The following is a 19,230-nucleotide window of genomic DNA, read 5'->3' on the forward strand; positions in this document are numbered from 1 at the left end:
AAAAAAGGAATTTTATTTTGAGTATGGAATAGGTTCAATAATATTAAAAAGTTAATATTATTCTCATTGCCAATTAGTAATGAACCTAGTAAGTTACATACATAAGAATAATCTAAAAATTATTACAATAATCTAAAAATGGATTAGAAACAAAAATTCTGTTTCAAAATAGAAAGGAATGATGTTTAGAAATAGATCTGAAATGGAAATTCCACTTTTATTTAGAAACCAAATTTTTGTCTTATTTATTTTGTCAAGTTGGAAACCGACTAGAAACTGAAATTGGTTTCAGGTCAGCAGAAAACCGAAAAGCATCTGTTTCTAATTTGAAACTGATTTAGAAACTGAAGTTTCCGTTTCTAAACGGTTGCAAAATATGAAACGAATGTCATATTCTGTTTTCAATTGAATTAAAAACATATGAATTGTAAACTAAATGTTTTAGTTTACAATTGGTTTCTAATTACAATTAAAAACCAATTTTCAATGATTTGAAACTGAAAGTGTTTGATGAACTGGTTAATAAAATTTTTATGATTATAAAAATTAATCACGTTATAATTTTAATAGTCTTACCTTAATATAAATAAAATTTATATAAATGAAACATATAAAGGAATTGTGAAAATAAAAAAAAATCCATAATTAAAAATATATAAATACTTGGAGATGAAATGCATGAACATTAAAGAAAAAACAATATTAATTTATCTTTAATAAACTAAAAATTAATATAAATAATTTAATTATTGAGCCTTGAGTTTTAGCAACAAATTATTAAATAAAATAATTATTTAAATTATAAAAATTGAGATAATAATAATAATAATAATAATAATAATAATAATAATAATAATAATAATAATAATAATACTTAAAGGAAAATAAATACTTGCTATAAAAAAAAATACATAGCACGCAAATAAATTAATTTATAAATAGTAAATACCATATAGTAACACCAATGATAACTGTCATGTGATAACTTTAAAGGAAATTTTGTCAACTTTATATAGATTGATAGATAAATATATGTGAAACTTAAATTTTATTATTTTATTTTGATAATGAGTTTGTAATGTTATTAGTGGCATAATTTCACTTTTTTTTATGTAATTAGTATATGTATTTATATTTCAATTTATTGTTGGGTGTTTGGAGTTACAATAAAAATTCTTATGAATTTTGGAATAGTTGGAAAATAATAGCAATTTTAAATATATATTTTGGTACACTTTTTCTTGTTAAATTTTTATTATTTTATTTATTTTTTAATTTTTCCTAGATCAACAGGTCAATAATGTAAAAAAAAATCAAATTAATTTCTCTAACAAATTCACTTCAAAAATATAAAAAAAAAACAATATTTCAAAAAATTGTTTAAAACTTTATATCAATGGCAATGTACAAAATATGATTTTGATGGATAATAATATAATAAATAATATATTTAAAATCTTTTCATAATTTTATTCTATTAACTTATATATATATATATATATATATATATATATATATATATTTATTAGAGAATTAAAATAGTAAACGTTTAATAATTATATAATATATAATATAAAAAAAAAGAAATTATAGATTATATATATGCACACACATTACTTTCCCAGCAAACGTCAAAACGCATGTTTTGGCACCGTTTTTGTCACGAACTAAAATCCTAGCACCAACTAGTAAAACCCTTTCTACAAATTCCGCAGACGCAAAAATCGGAGGATCAAAATTGCCCATCAAGAACGAAGAATTGGCCTCAACAATGGCTGATTCATCAGTGAAATCTGATAAGAAGAAGAAGAAGAAGAGGAAGCTAACCAGCCCCCAAGATAAACCAACGCCTCCAAAGAAGAAGCACAGAGGTGACGAACCAGAGAAAGAGAGAGAAGTCGCTGTAGGTGGAAGCTCAAATCAGAAAGAATCTTATTCTATGATTGAAGCAGAGCTTCCATGGAGGAATCTTCAACTGATTCTATCACTTCAGAGCAAAGATATTGACCTTCAAAAGTTAGTATCTTTCCCATCTCTTCTTCACACAAATTGAATTTTTGAGATTATTTTTTTGATTTTGAATGGAATGTAAAAAAATTCTGTACATAAAGCAAATGCTAATTTGACAGGAAGGTGGAACTAGCCTTCAGTTATGTGAATTTGAGGGAAAAAGGAGCCAATGAAGCTGAAGAAGATTATGAAACAGTGAAAGTATCCCGCCTTGTAGTTTTTCTTAACGATTGGGTTCAGTCACTGTTGATTTCTATGGATAAGAAAATCAGAGTTGAGTCTGGAGATGTTGAGGCATGCTTAGATTATAGATGCTGGCTGATATTCAAGTTCTGTTTGGAAGAATCTTTGAGGTTGCAAGTTTCATTGAGTCTCTCGCGGAATCTTTTGCGAGCTTTCTGTTGTATTGCGAGAAATGCTTTGTTATTACTTGCAGAGATGTCTTTGCATTCTAAAGATTTGGTTTTTATTGATAAAGGATTTGAATTGTATAATGTTGTCTTGGATTGTGTTTCTCTGGTATTCTTATCTCATGGTGGCTTGTCGAATGAAAATTTGGACTTATGGATATCTACAGTCTGTGCTGTTCTTGAGCTTGTGCACAAAATTTATGATGAGAACCTTGATGGTAGAAATGCGGGTGATTTTGCCCTTAGGTTCTCCTGCTTGCTGCTTGAGCCATTTGCCAAGTTTCTAAGAGTTCACCCAACTCGGAAAACTGGATTTCGTGATTTTGTAAATGAACTTCTTGGGCCTCTATTGCATTCCTTGGGTGTCCTGCATCTTCATTTTGATGGAAGCAATCCTGGCTTGACGAGAAATTTGTTGACTACAGTTGAAGAGGTTTTATCACAGGGACTGTTTCACTCAATCCATATAGATGGATTTCTTAGCTTAAGAAGTACAGAAAAATATTCTGCATCTAGTGATGGAAAAATGAAAGAATCAAAAACAGTCATTAAAAGTTACCATAGACATTTGTTTGATAAGCTGGAAAGGATTATGGCTTCCAAGAAGGATTCTGAACTGAGTGGCTTAGGAGAACTATTTCAATTGCTTGTTGATCGGCTGAAAAATCAAAAAGTTGCTTCAATTTTGTCTGAAGATAAGATGGCAGAGAAAACTGAAGGGTTCAGGCATTTATCTGGTCATAGTTCAACAATTTTACACCAAAGTAGCAGTGCTACGCCAGAAAATAGTTATGGCTCTAGTAAGTTGACTGCGGAAAAAAGAAAATTACTTTTTGATTTTTTTGTACAGATTATGGAGCCTCTTTTTCTTCAGATGAATGGCTACCTTCAAACTAATCTAGAAGTCGGCCCTCTGTTACCTGATGTTCACTGTATACTCAAATCAACAAATCATTTACTAGCCACCCTTTTTCAGGAACAAATATACATAAAAACAGAGGATATCTCTGAAGGAGCTTGCTTTAATTTCTTGAAGAAGGTTTATAATACTATTTTCTCATTTTCCACCAAATTACTTTCTTTGCCAACATATGATATGGACAACCAGAAGCAAGAGAGATTGACTTTATTAGCAAAACAGCTCTTTGTTGCTGTACAATACTTTTTGGATATTGAGTGTGAAGTTATTGAGAATGATTTGACTAGCTTATGGTTTATGGTGCTTTCTTATTTGGCCCTTGGTTATTCCTTTAAGAATGTGCCATATCAATGGTCATTAAATGCCCAAATACTAGGGTTTGGATGCCAGTTGGTTAAGCTTTATGGTGAACTTCGGCAGGTTAGTCAAACAACTTCCAATATTTGCTTTTTTCTACTGTATAACTCCAATGCGAAGCATCAAATGGATTACTTCTTTATAACTTCAAAACTTTTGTATTATATAATTGGTTATGGTGTCAGTTTTTTTTTTTTTTCCTCATTATTTGTGGCATTGGGTTGTAAGGTGAGGGTGTGGGACTGTAATAGATGATCAAACTTTTTCTTTATGAAATCTGTTAGTTTTGTTCTGCTAATTTTTCATCTATCAGTTTCATTCTTCTTTATATTTCTCTTTCCTTTTTCTACCAAATTTGTTAGTTGGATTGTTTGTTCTGCATTAGATGGTTTTCACATTCTGTTCTTATTTATTAATTTTTTAATTATTGTAGGTGGAGAATACCATATTTGCACTCTGTAAAGCAATGAGGCTTATAATAGTACAAGAGAATAGTAGTGGTGGTGAACAGAATTATGGTTGTTTTGGGTCCTGTGCAACCTTTTTTCCTTATGAAGCATATGCAAAATCATTGGGAATGCTGTTATGTGCACAAGAATTTAAAGTAGCCATTCAAAATGGTATTAAGTCCATACCAGAAGGGCAGGCAAGTGAATGTATTCGGCAATTAATCATAGATATATCAGAGTCCATGGAATGGATGAAAAGTTGTTTTTCAGTGGCTGATAAAAAGGAGCTTCAGCATTCAAATACAGGAAGTAGGATGCTCCTTTTTGATCTGCAAGCTGAACTTTGTGGAAGAGGATTGTCTGAAATGTATGCATTAGTGTTAGATTCATTGACTGTTACAGTTGGGAACAGTAACCTTGTTGGACGATCTGTAAAGGACTTGATTACTGCAATTCGTCCCAGCATGAGTATTCTGGCTGGATTGCAGCCAGATCGTATCCCTGAGTTCCTTTCTTATATCACTGGAAAAACTTCTGATAAGAGACCTGATGAAAACAAACATAATGCGTTGAACTTTGGAGTGTCCACCCACTTAGTCTTTGTGTTCTTTTTTCGCTTGTACATGTCCTGCCAAAGCTTATATAGGCAAGCGATCACTCTCATGCCTCCAGATACATCAAGAAAAATGTCATCAGTAATGCAGGATTCACTTACAGCGTACTCTGGAAGAGATTCGATGGAGAGAACTGATTGGCCAGATGAAGGTTATTTTTCTTGGATTGTCCGCCCTTCAGCTTCTCTTCTTGCCATCATACAATCTGTCTCTGACCTTTGCCTTCAGGGAAGCAATTCGGAATGCTCTCCTTTGATATATGTTTTGCATGCTATGGCTCTTCAGAGGCTTGTGGATTTGAACAGGCAGATAAATTCATTGCAGTATATACTGCAAAGAATTGATGGTATCATCCAGGTCAAGTTGCTTGATGATGCTAGCTTGTCACTGTGTTGTAAAAGACGCAGAAAGTGGAGAAGAGTCCTCTCTGCTTTAAAGGAGGAGGCAGAGGGTCTTACTGAGTTCATCACAGGTTACCTCTCATTATTTGATAATGATAGAGTTTCAGTTTGTGCTAATGATAATGCAACTTGTCAGGCTACCTATGTCCAAGATTTGGATGAAACTGATAAATGGGATTTGGATGTTTGTTCTGTGACCAAGGAGTCATTGCCTACTGCAATATGGTGGATTATTTGTCAAAATTTTGATATTTGGTCTATTCATGCTAGTTCAAAGAAGTTAAAGACTTTCCTCTCCCATGTGATACGCACTTGTCTACCCTCTATAACAAGAGACTTCACGGATGGGAAAAAAAACAGGGCTGATGAAGCTGGTTCTCTGAATAAAATCACAGTGCATCAAATCTCATCAGAACTTCTGACTAATTCCATTCTGTATGAACATAAAGTAAGATCATTTATAAAGATAAACTTCTCTCTCTCATGCATGCAAGCTCACTCACACCTGCACCCACTGCAACACAGATTTGCAAATTCTTACAGAAGCACAGACTATTCTTGCTTCACGCCCATTTATTTTATAGCAAATTCTCTACTGAAACTATTGTACTTAGCATTAATGCTGCCTCTTTTACCAGTTTGTCTGCAAGCATTTGGCGTCGACATTTTGCCGTCTATTGAAGAAATCAGTCCTATCATTATTTAGGGATTTTTCAATTGGGGATGTTGACTTAAATTCTTCTCCTAATTGGCAAGAGATTTTAAGTGCAGTTGGAAGCTTACCGATGGCTGTTCCAGGAAGCAAACCTGTTACTTATGATAAGATTTCAGAGGGAAAACCAAGTTCTCATTTGTTGCTTAAGATGCCTCTTCATATTGACACAGAATTAAAGGGCATGAAATTTACAACTTGTCAGAGTTTGCTTAGGCTTTTATGTTGGATGCCAAAAGGATGTATGCCGTCCAAATCATTCTCACTCTATGTCACTTACCTACTAAACCTAGAATGGTAAACTTTTATCTATCTCTCTTCATTGTCTGGTACGCTGCAAGTCTTCTATTTTTATTTTAAACAAGCATATGCTTATTGTTTATGTTGGTTTCTGCAAATAATTCACATGAAAATTGTTGCATCTTCTAGTTTTTGATATTGATAAATATACTTGTCATCACACAATTTGTGCTGAGGCTTTGTTAATGTGGGGTATCTACATTTCAGGCATGTAATTAGGAGCTTATCAGAATGTCGAGATGTATTGTCCTCACATAAGCAACATGAACTCTTAAGATTGCTTGTATCCTGCCGGAGGGCCTTGAAATATATATTTATGGCATTTAATGGGGAGAAGACAAGAACTACTCAATCCCCAGTCATTTCAGTACTATCTGAGGGTTTATTTTCTGTTTCATGGTTTTTCAAGTCAGTGTTCATGGTGGTTGGGCTTCAAGAGACACTGTCAAAACATCATGCTGATGAAATTAGAGACATAATATTTTCATTGCTGGATCACACATCCCATGTGTTCTTGACATTGAGCAAGTATCATTCTACTTGTGCAATTGACTCGATAATTGCTAAAAAACCTCAAGAAGAGAAGCTCAGCTTTAATATTTCTGAGGAACACATTGCTTTAAATGAATCTGATCCATGTTTGGATTCCTCAGAAAATAGTGAAGCCTGGAAAAGTATTCTCCTTGTGGCTGAGAGTTTGAAGGATCAGACACAGGGCTTACTTATTTCTTTGAAGGATGGCCTTATCAATGAGAAAGCAGGATGTGATGACAATTTGAACAAACTATCCTCTATAGTTTCTTGTATCAGTGGGTTCTTGTTGGGCCTATCATCTGTCTTCAACCATACAAACGCGACAAATATTGATAAGGTGAAATTATTGGGATGGAATTCTGAAGCTTTGTCCAAATTTGATCTATGTATCAATTTGTTTGCAGATTTTATTAGTTTCATCTTGCATGTATTGTTTGTTGAGGATGATCATCGACCCAGATGCTTATCTGATGATAAAAATGTTCAAAAGCCTTCTGATAGAAGTTGTTTGTCAGGTTCAGAGGAGTTTTCAGATAAAGAATCTCCTGAGACTGACACTTTGGGTGGTGCACAGAATCACGAATTAAATGCTGCAAAAAACTGCTCAACATCATTAAGTATTCATGATAATTTTCAGAATGCTAGTATGCATAAATATAATTTTCAGTTGGAAGAAGCAGGCACTGTTGCCAGCATTCTTAGTAAGCTTGATGCCTATGAAGTTATATCACTCAATAAATGTTTGTTGCAAAGCTTGATTAAAGGTGATCATCCTGAAGCCGCAATTTTGCTCAGGCAATTATTGAATGCTGCTTCAGCTCTTTTGAGGCTGAACTTACCGACCAATTATGCTTCCATATTGTCCAGCTTGGTGCCTAGTTGTTTTGGTTTATCTAATGTTTTGCTGTTGAAGTTAGCAGAAATGTCAGAGGTGCCACAACCATTCTCTTTTGTTTGGTTAGATGGTGTTCTCAACTATCTGCAAGAATTAGGGAGCTATTTTCCTAAATGGAACTTGACTTTGCATGCCAAGCTGATAGAGTTGCACTTAAATGCTTTAGGAAAATGCATTACTTTGCAGGGGAAAATGGCTACTCTGGCTTCTCATGAGACAGAGTCAAGTGATAAGATACTCTGGGGTAATAAAGGATCATCTGAAATATCTCTTTCTGTTATGTCACTATTCTTGGATGAATTTAGGGCTAAATTGAAGATGTCATTCAAAGTATTAATAAGCAAGTCCTCAGACTTGCATGTTTTGTCTGCAATTCAAGCTATTGAGAGAGCATTGGTGGGAGTGCATGAAGGCTGTAAAATAATCTACAACATAAATACTGGAAGTGCAGATGGTGGAAAGTTTTCTGCAACTGTTGCAGCTGGTATTGACTGCTTGGATCTAGTTCTGGAATACGTTTCAGGTAATATTCTGAATAATTTGGAAAAGCTTTTATCTCATTGCAGCCTCTGATGGTCTATAGAAATTCCTTTCCCCATTTGGAATGATTCTTGTGATAGAATTCAATTCAATTCTATTAACTTTATGTTTGGATGAAAAATTTAAAATGTGAGATTTGAATTTGATAAAATTATACATTTTCTTTAATTGATTAAAGTTATTAATTTATATTAGGCTCATAAACATAGAAAGCATCTTATTTGAGTGTAGATTTGAAATGCTTTATAAAATGGTATTATTTGAAATCCACTTTACAACAGTTTTTAATAATAAAATGGTGTTATTTGAAATCCACAATTTCTCAACAATTTTTATAAAATCAAATCTAAATCCGTTATTTCAAATTTTGATATCCAAATTCCAAACATAGAATAAAAGAATTCAGTTCAAATGATTTTGTAGTAAAATTTTTGTTTGGAATAAATTTTAAAGTGATAGGATTCATTTGAATTCTATTGTTTGAAACAATTGGAAAATAAAAATGAATGTGCTTATTTTGCTATTTTTGCCCTTATTAAAGAAACAAATATCTTTTAAGCAAGGTGTTTTGGGTTTTCAATTCAATTAAAAACTTCATTAAATAAATTGAATTCTTGTAAAATCATACTACTTTTGGCATAAATTTGTTTCTTTCAAAATGACTTTTTTTTTTTCTCCCTAAAAGAATTGAATTCTAGTAACTTTACACCTTGTTTGGCTCAATTCCAAAACATAAAATTTTATGGAATTCAATTGAATTCTATGTTGTGTGTTTGGTTTGAAAACAAAAAATAGAATTCAATTATAGAAATTCAATTCGAGGAATTGGTTATAACTAAAACAAATTCCTATCAAATTTGATGGGACATGATCATAGACAGGACATTGAAAGATGCCATAATAACTATGAAAAGAGTAGGAGATAGAATTATACTAGTAAAGCTAGTACTAGAAGGAGAAATAATAAATGTAGTTAGTGCTTATGCCCCACAAATAGGACTAGATAGTGAGAGTAAACAAAGGTTTTGGGAAGATATGGATGATTTAATGCAAAGCATACTGAATGAAGAAAATGTTCTTATCGGTGGAGATTTGAATGGACATGTAAGAAGTGATAGGCAATGTTATGAGAATATTCATTGAGGTTTTGGTAGTCGAGATGAGGAGGGGAAAAGCATCCTGGATTTTTCCATGGCGTACGACCTAATACTAGCAAATACCTACTTCACAAAAAGGGAGTCGCATTTAGTGACTTTCAAAAGTGGACAACATAGAAGTCAAATTGACTCCGTCTTAACCAGGAAGACAAATAGAGCTCTATGTAAGGATTGCAAGGTTATTCCGGGAGAGGCTTTAACAAGTTAACATCGGTTAGTGGTTTTGGATATCAAGTTTAGGAACAATTCAAGTAAGGCTAGAAGAAATATTGTAGCTCGAACAAAGTGGTGGGAGTTCAAAGGGGTAACGCAAGTGAAGTTCAAAAATGAGCTTCTCGAGTCTGAAATATGGAAGCTGGATGTAGAGGCCAATAGTATGTGGATACAGATGACATCAAAGATTAGAGAAGTAGCTAGAAAAATATTTGGAGAGTCTAGAGGACATAGACCACCCTCAAAAGAGAGATGGTGGAATGAAAAAGTAGAAAATGCAGTGAAGAGAAAGAGAGAATGGTATAAGAAATTACCTAAGTGTGATAATAATGAGGCTTATGAATAGTATCAGATAGCAAAAAGAGAGGCAAATAAGGCGGTTAGTTAAGCAAGAGCGCAGGCTTTTGAAAAGTTATATGAGAAATTTGAAACTAAAGAAGGGGAGAAAGATATTTATAGATTAACAAGGAGGAGAGAAAAGAAATGTCAAGATCTCAATCAAGTTAGGTACATTAAGGATAAAGAAGGAAAAGTGTTGGTGAAAGATGAGGATATTAAAGAAAGATGGAGAAATTATTTTGATGATCTCTTTAATAATAGTCAAAGTGGTAATAGCATGAATATAGACTACAGAGCAATAGAAAAAAATGTGAATACACTAGAAGGATTAAATCTTCAGAAGTAAAGGAAACACTTAAGAGAATGAAAGTCGGTAAAGCCTGTGGACCAGATGGAATACCAATTGAAGTGTGGAAATGTTTGGGAGATGTGAGAGTGGCATGGTTAACTAAATTGTTTAATAAGATTCTAAACTCAAAGAAAATGCCTGATGAATGAAGGAGGAGTATTTTAGTACCTATTTTTAAAAATAAGGGAGATATATAGAATTACTCAAACTATAGGGGAATTAAACTCATGAGCCATACTATGAAGTTGTGGGAGAGAGTTGTGGAACATCGACTACGTCATAACACTTCTATCTCTCCCAATCAATTTGGCTTCATGCTCAGTTGTTCAACTATGGAAATGATCTTTCTCATTAGACGCTTGATGGAGAAATATAGAGATGTGAAGAAAGATCTATATATGGTTTTTATCGATTTGGAGAAGACTTATGATAGTGCTCCAAGAGACGTTTTATGAAGAGTATTAGAACAAAAGAGGATATCTATTAGGTACATACAAGTGTTCAAAGATATTTATGAAGGAGCAACTACTATTATGTGCATAGTGGGAGGGGACACAAGAGATTTTCTTATCTCACTTGGATTACACCAAGGTTCACAGCTGTGAACCCTTACTTTTTTACATTAGCTATAGATAAATTGACGAAATATATATAAGAGAGTATCCCTTGGTGTATGATGTTTGCGGATGATATAGTTCTGATAGATGAGACACGAGAAAGAGTCAATGTAAAGTTAGAGCTTTGGAGAAGTACTTTAGAGTCAAAGGGCTTTAAGTTAAGTAGAATGAAGACAGAATACATGCATTGCAAGTTCAGTGAAGGTCGAACTGATAATAGGGAAAGAGTTAGTTTGGATGGTGTGGTATTGCCCCAAAGTAATCACTTTAAATATCTCGGCTCAATTTTTCAAGTAGATGGGGGATGTGAGGAGGATGTTAGTCATAGGATTAAAGCTGGATGGTTGAAGTGGAGACGTGCCATGGGAATTTTATGTGATCGCAAGATTCCCAATAAGTTAAAAGAAAAATTTTACCGTACAGCCATACGACCGGTCATGTTATATCGTAGTGAGTGTTGGACAATGAAGGAGCCGTATGTGCCTAAGATGAGAGTTACAGAGATGAGAATGTTAAAGTGAATGAGTAGCCATACTAGACTAGATAAAGTCCATAATGAGAGTATTAGAGAAATGGTAAGAGTGGTGCCAATTGAGGATAAGTTGAAAGAAGGGAGATTGAGATGGTTTGGTCATGTGAAGCCTAGACATGCGGAGGCTCTATTCAGACAAGTAGAGCACATTGGGTTAGAAGATAGAAAGAAAAGACGGGGTAGACCTAAACTGACTTGGAGGAGAGTAGTACAATATGACTTAAAAGCATTACACATTTTCAAGGATTTAACCCAAAATTGTTTAGAGTGGCGGAAAAAAATCCATGTAGCCGACCCCAATAAATTTTCGGGATAAAGGCTTAGTTTAGTTGAGTTGAGTTGAGTTGAGTATTATACACTTAGTAATGACATTATTTATATTATTATATAAATCTTCTATATTATGAGACATGTAAATTTATTTTTATTTATTACTATATTGTTAGTTTATATATTTATTAACTATTATAAATTTATAAGGTATAAGATTTTTTTTTGAATTCTATAGAAAATTATAATTTTTTAATTTTACTCGTGAGGGTAGTTTAGGAAATGAACACAAATGAATTTTAGTTGTGGAATTATGCCAAACATAAATTATATGGAATTGAATTGAATTTTGTATTTTAAGTTGTGTCATATCAAAGAGTGAAATTCATTTCAAATGAGTTCTAACTAGAATTCAATTGGATTTCACAAAATTTTTAAGAAAGGAATTAAGCCAAACACTATGTTAAATTTTCCAAACATGAGAATTGGTCAAATAGAATTCAATTTAAAGTGCTTTTGAGTCATGTTTAGAACTGCTTGAGTTTAGGCCACATCTTTTTCTCAAAGTTAATGTGGGCTGTTTGCAAGTAATAGTTCCTCATTGAAAATGAGCATGTGGTTCAAAAAATATGGAAAGTCATATGTTATTGTTCCATTGTTGAGTGAAATAAAAATACAATTTGGTTTAAATGCTATAAAATAGTATACCTACCTATCACCATACAAGAATATCTTCATCATCATCATCAAGTGTTGAAGTTGTTTAATACTATTTATTTTTTTGGAAGAAGTGTACAATTGTGTAATGATGGTTTAAAGTTCTGAAAATTACTGGATTTGCCTTTTATGTTTTTTTTGGAGTAAATGTCATACCAATTTTGTTGACTAGTTTTTCCAATGTGTTAGCTAAAGTAGCTTATTCTAGGTTTTCTCTATTTGTAGAAATTTAGAATGATAGAAAAGATAGGAGAAAATAAGAGAAGGATTTATGTGGTTTAGCTATTGAAGGTTGAGTTTGGTTTCTAATATGGTATCAGAGCCAAATCACTTTCTTTTGGTTTGTTTCTCGCAAGCTTACGTGGAGGTGGGCTGTTACAAAATTTTTCGTGGCGTCTTATCTCATATCACTTGCTTATAGACCTTGGGACCTTTTTATAATTTATTAGCCCCTCTAACTTTAGCACCTACACTAGAGATATTTATAATAGAAGATATAAGATATATATGGCATCCCATAAATTACCACTTAATTTAAGTATTTATTAAGCTAATAATTTTACTAATCAATTACATAATTTTCTCATAATCAATATCCCATGAATTAAGGGAAAATCTCATCAACTCAAACGTTCCTCCTTATTGAGATTTTTACTGAAGCTATGGATTACTCATTAAGCCTTTTTATTTTTTTAATTTTATCTATTTTTTAAGCAAGATACCATGTAGAAGAAGAAGAATTTGGGAGAAAATAGCTTTAGGACTCAAATCTTTGGTGTTGATTCTATGTATAAATTTAGAATGATGTAAAAGATAGAAGAAAATGAGAGAAGGATTTATGTGGTTCATCTATAGAGAGCCTATGTCCAAGGACATAAAACCTCTGAGAGTTACATTTTATTTACTTGTGTATTAGCATAATGCATAAGAGTCCATATTTATAATGGAAGATACAAGATATGTATGGCAATCTATAAATCACTCCTTGATACAAGTATTAATCAAGCCAATAATTTTGCTTATCAATCAGATGATTTTCTCATAAACATATCCTATGAATTAGGGGAAAATCTCATCAATTCCAACATTATCTATCCTAAGAAAATTAAATTGCTCCTTTTTGCAATGGGCAAACATGCTACTCTTTGGTAAGAATACTTTGTTGAGAAGGGAAACAATAAAAAAGGGGAGCTTCTACTAATGCATGAATGTATTGGTACCTTTCTCACTTCTGCATTCAAGTATCCTACCTTAATCCTTTGAGTAGCATCCACTTAACTATCCCCATTTCTCAATCGTGTGGTCATCATTAAATTCTATCATTCTGTGGCAGAGGGAAGGGGGGCTAGTGGGGCCAGCCATGGCCTCCCCTCCAAAACTTTCCTAGGTATATATGCATATATATTCTCAAAAACTTTATTTTATTTTAATTATTGGTCCTTCCAAAAAAAAAACTATTTTATTATAATATAGATAAAGCGAAATATTTAAATTTTTTAATTTTTAATCATATATTTAATAAATTGTTATAATTGGCACCCTCAAAAGATTTTTTAGTTTAATTAGATTTTGTTGTGGCTTTTTTTTTTGAATATATAACATTGATTCCTTCAAAATATAAGCAATGGGTATAATTAATTATTTTTTAAATTAATTTTACATTTAACATTAATCTAGTGTTAGAGCTAAAAATTTAATTTAGTGGGATTATTTATTTAATTAGTCAATTTTAAGTACTCAACTCAACTCAACTAAGCCTTTATCCCAAAAAATTTGGGGTCGGCAATTAGTCAATTTTAAGTATATGTAAATAATTATAATTATATATTAAATTTTTAATCACAATTGAAATTTGAAATACTTGTAAATATAAAAATTAATTTCAAAAAATAAATTTTAATAATCAAAACATTTTACAATTGTTGTAGTACATTAAAATATTAAAACAATAATTACAAATTAAGAATATTTTTTCTTGTTATTTATGCTACCTAATAGAATTTAAACATAAAATATTTTTATGTATATCTCAATTTTTTATATATTATTTAAAATATAAAAACAAAATTTTATAATAAATTATATTTTTTTTAGAGAAGTAAATTATATAGTTTCTTCAACTCTTTTTTAATATATTAATTCAAAATATAAAATTGGCCTAATTTTTTTTTACTAATTTTAAGAAAATTTATTATATATATATATATATGTAGTTGAGTTGATCAATTGACAACGATCAATAGCATGTAACTCAATCACTATGTTGGTCCCCTCAAGAAAAATTCAAGAAAAATTTTCTGGCTCTGCCCCTGCTATCATCTATTGATTTCTTGACTGCATTATATCTTTGATCGATGTTTTGCAAATTTGTTCTCTTGGTTAATTGGGACATTTATTGTTCTAACATTTGACTTGCTTTGCAGGTAAAAAATGTGTAAGTGTTGTTAAGAGGCACATTAAGAGTTTAATTGCTGCTTTGTTCAACATTATTCTACACTTGCAAAGCCCATTAGTTTTCTGTGATACTACAGTTGGTGGTAGTGGTAGTGTTCATAAGGGTCCAGATCCAGGAGCAGTTATTCTTATGTGTGTTCAGGTGCTAACAAGAGTTTCTGCAAAAAAAAATTGGTTTCAAATGGATTCCTGGCATGTGGGGCAGTCTTTACGCATACCTGCAGCACTTTTTCAACATTTTGGTCAACTTTCTAAAGGTCCACTTTTATCCGATATATTCTTGCTTGTGGATAACCAAGACTCTGTAGCAGGCATGCATTCTTGTGTTGTAGATCAACGATTCTCAATAGAATTGTTCAGCGCATGCTGCCGATTATTGTATACCACTTTGAAGAATCACACAAGGTAATTTTTCTCTCTTTAGATTGGTCCTTGAAGAAGCTGGTTAATATGTTCACAAATTTTCTATTAGATTGCTAGTTGTCAGGCCAAGACTTGACATCCATTACAAAGGTTGTAGCATTAGGAATTTACTCTTTCATTGAAAGAGTAATGAGCATTCCTTGCTGTTGTGGTTGGTGTACGGTCTAATCTTAGAGGATCCACATTTTTTTGTTGTTTCTGATTTTCCTTTATTGTCTTTATAATGTTAAAATTTGCTATGCTACTTAAGGCTCCTTCTTCTAGGGACAATGGGCTTCAATGGCTAGTCTAGGCAAAAAGTGTATGGGTTTGTGTTATGTTTGCTGTGTTTTGGTGTCTTTGGTTGGAAAGGAATGCCAAAAATTTTAAGAATCAAAGCTTTTTTTTTTCCGCCTGTGCATTTTTTATGGGATAAAATTATTTTCTTCCCTTCTTTGTGGCTTTTACTTCTGGTGAATGCAACAGCTTGCCTCTTGTTGACATCTGGTGGAATTGGAAAGCTTTACTGTGTCAATTTTTAAAATTATTATTGTTTACTTTTATAATTTAGAAAAAGGTACCTAATTCTCTTAATATTTGTTTGCTTTTCTCCCCTCCTCAACTAATAAATTTTATTTTATCCTCGTAAGTTTATTCAAGTTTTTTTTTTCCCCTACAGTGATGTATTCCATCAGTTATGTCGTCTGTGCCTGCTCTCTGAGTTTTGTTATTTATTTATTTTAGTCTCCATTTAAAATCTATAGACTGTAATATATGATTTATGGTACCATCCATCTATTCATATCAATTGCATCCCCTACATAGGCATTTTGATTTTGGATGCTTTATTGCTGTGTCATAGCGTCTCTTCTCAATCTTGCAGTCTGCACATTAGATACTTAGTTTTAGCTATGACCTATATTCTTTGCTCATGTCTACTCTTATATATGTCTTTCTCTGAAAAGTAGGTCTGATATGTAATTTATGGTGATTATTTTGTCATTCTAGCAAGTCAGAACAGTGCATTTCTCTGCTTCAAGAATCTTCCTGTGTTCTTCTTCATTGCCTGGAGATGGTGGGTAATGACTTGACAGTCAGACAAGGTCATTTTTCATGGGGAGTTCAAGAGGGAGTAAAATGTGCCTGCTCCCTTCGGAGGATTTATGAAGAGGTATGTGATGTTATCTTGATGATGCCTTTTACATTGAAAGTATAATAAACTATGTATTTGCTTACAAAGAAATAGATATAAGATAATCTGTGGTCTATATCCTAGAGGCTCATTCCTTTCTTAATAGCTGATTCAAGCAAGCTAGGGTGAATTGTTCTCTTTCCTTTTAGCTAAGCCAGTGCTGCCTCCAGTCGGGATAAGCTGTTTGGTTATATTGGACGAGTAACAGAGACTAGGATAGAGGTGTTCAGACATGGCCATGGGCTCAAGTTAATTGATTAAACATGTTTGTGGCTGAGAGCACCTCCATGCCCTGCCTCTCACCCCAAAAGGGGGGAAGAGAGATTTAAGATGGAGATGTGAGTAGAAATCTTAGCTGTGATGTTACAAGGTCAGATCACACTTTCAAATTGTCCACTTCATTTTCTGACAGGGCATATGAGAAAGCTTTTTGACTTGTGAAAAGGGAAGTAACTGGCACTATACATGACGTGGGAATTTGTCATAAAAGGTTTCTAAGAGGCCTCTGATTGTTTCTTGCAAATTTTGATACTGCTTTTGCGTGGTGAAAAGTTTGGTGCATGGACACCCAGCAGTTAAGGTACAAATTTAGAAACTCAAGTCTGGAAAACCTGTTACAACTCTTGGCCAAGTGAATTTTCTCCTGTACTGGTATATTTAGGTTGGGTTTGGGTAGGAAATTTGAAATCAAAGGATTTTAATTAGTTCAAATTGCATGGATAAAGATATGAATCTATAATGAGTGGAAAGATGCGTCAAACAAATCTCAGGCATTTTAAATTCATCTTTGAATGAGCTTTTTTTCTACATTCATGAATCAATCCAACCAAAGAAAAGCCATGTGTTGCAAGCCTTACTCAAGTAAGTCGGAGAAAACTTCAAATTCAAACCATTCATTAAATTTATTCCATCCAAATACAACAAATACAGTTTAATTACTTTATTTAAAGCCCTATCATTGTTCCAAATATGATAAGCGTCCTCGGTTTATTTGTATTCATTAGCACTTTGCTGTAATTTGTCAGGTCTAACCCTATTTTTTTTTTTGTCAATTATTATTTTTCCAGTTACGACAGAAAAAAGAGGTCTTCGGCCGGCACTGTTTCAAGTTTTTATCAAATTACATATGGGTTTATTCAGGATATGGTCCCCTTAAAACTGGCATTAGAAGGTGATCTCCACTCTTCAGTATGCTTATTTTCATCTTGATTAAAACTGAGATTTCTTTTGAGAACTTAGACCCGAGCCATACTAACAAAACCATTTCTTCTTATAATTAATGCACAGGGAGATAGACGAGGCTCTGAAACCTGGTGTGTATGCTATAATAGATGCTTGCTCAGCTGATGATCTTCAGCATCTTCATTCTGTATTCGGAGGTCAGCAGACATTGGTTAATAAGGTTGTTAGTATGACACAGAAAGACTTCTTGCTTTAGTCTAACCCTTCCTCTCTTGTCCTTGCTTTTGCAGAGGGTCCTTGCAGAAATACACTGGCAAATTTGCAACATGATTACAAGCTGAATTTCCAATATGAAGGGAAAGTCTAACCTAAGATTCTTGTACTGGGGAAATATATTAGCAACTAATATAAATTTCAACTGGTAAGTCTTCAATCATTGGGAGAAAGTAAAGCAATTTTTTATGATCCAAACGATATAAAGTGATCGTGAAATTTTGAAAAGCTTGAAAATTGCAATTTTCATAGTCCCCATGTCATATTGTTCCTGTGGCTGTCAAACATGCCATAAATTTTCAATCCCACTAACCATCGTTAACAAAATGCTGTAAAGGTGCACACACACACACACATATATATATATATATATATATATATATATATATATATATATATATATATATATATATATTCAACTCATTATAGGTTAAAGATGAAACTTATAATAGTTGTCACTATTAGATGTTTATGGAAGTCTTTCCACAAATTCTTTCCAAATTTTTGGGTGGGGCTTGGCATGATGTTTCTCATGGCTGTACTGTACTTCTAATATTTTCTATATTAGTTGTGTGTTGACTTTTTCTATGCTGTTGAGCTGCAATATTGATTTCTAGAGATATCTACTATTATTCGGTTTTTTGATTTAGGAATGCCCTAAATTCGTTATCCATTTTATTCGCCAAGTGTTAATGCTCAAAAGAAAATTTTTATTCCAAAAAATATTTTTATTATTTTTTGAAATAGAAAACAAAAATATTAGATCTTTTGGAAAGAAACATTTTACCAAAAAAGTATTTTTTTTTTTATTATCATGGGAAGATTATTATGTTTGTTTAAATTTATTTTTTTTATTTGATGAAATTTTAATTTTTTATACTATTTTTTTTAAATGAGGGATTTTATTTTAATATTTAACTTAATAATAAAAAAGTCCGTCAAACTCAGATAAATAATAATATTATTGCTGAGTTGAACGCCCAAACGATTTTCAAATTCAATTTTGACGATGTGCTAAAATTGAAACTAACCTTTTCTAAAAGAGCAAGACATGGGAGAAGATTAAAGGTTGGGAGGAGGGCTTTTTTTTTTTTTTTCCTCAAATTGAGAAGAAAGTTTTAGTCAAGTCTATTATTCAAGCTATTCTCACACAAATGATGAGTTGTTTTGTCTAGTGTTATTAACCTAGCAAAAAGAATTGGGTGGATTATAAAAATATTAATTAAATATTATTAATTTAAAATAATTATAAATAACTTGTAATCTAACTAAAGGTTCAAAAACATGATCCAAAATAAAATTAAAAGCATTAAAATGGCAATACAAACCAAATTAAATTATAGTTCAAATATTAATGTACAAACTATTAGTACAAATCAAATTAAACTAAAC

At 32.3% G+C, this 19,230-nt stretch overlaps 1 protein-coding gene across 3 annotated transcripts; it reads left to right on the plus strand.

Annotated features, from left to right (window-relative positions):
- Positions 1-1,656: 1,656 nt before the first annotated feature.
- LOC131173405 (uncharacterized) lies at positions 1,657-18,101 on the plus strand. Of its 3 annotated transcripts, none has more exons than XM_058135739.1 (11): positions 1,657-2,016; positions 2,130-3,759; positions 4,130-5,608; positions 5,799-6,169; positions 6,380-8,124; positions 14,759-15,046; positions 15,101-15,194; positions 16,200-16,362; positions 17,451-17,554; positions 17,671-17,762; positions 17,856-18,101. In XM_058135739.1, exons 1-11 carry the CDS (start codon positions 1,772-1,774, stop codon positions 17,930-17,932), a joined length of 6,288 nt encoding a protein of 2,095 aa, XP_057991722.1. In that variant the 5' UTR covers positions 1,657-1,771; the 3' UTR covers positions 17,933-18,101. The 3 variants fall into 3 exon arrangements, with proteins under 3 accessions (XP_057991722.1, XP_057991727.1, XP_057991719.1); XM_058135744.1 differs by having other exon boundaries at positions 15,122-15,194; XM_058135736.1 differs by having other exon boundaries at positions 14,759-15,194.
- The last annotated feature ends 1,129 nt before the right edge of the window (positions 18,102-19,230 follow it).

The sequence above is a fragment of the Hevea brasiliensis genome, chromosome 2 (assembly GCF_030052815.1).
Source record: "Hevea brasiliensis isolate MT/VB/25A 57/8 chromosome 2, ASM3005281v1, whole genome shotgun sequence".
NCBI classification, from domain to species: Eukaryota; Viridiplantae; Streptophyta; class Magnoliopsida; order Malpighiales; family Euphorbiaceae; genus Hevea; species Hevea brasiliensis.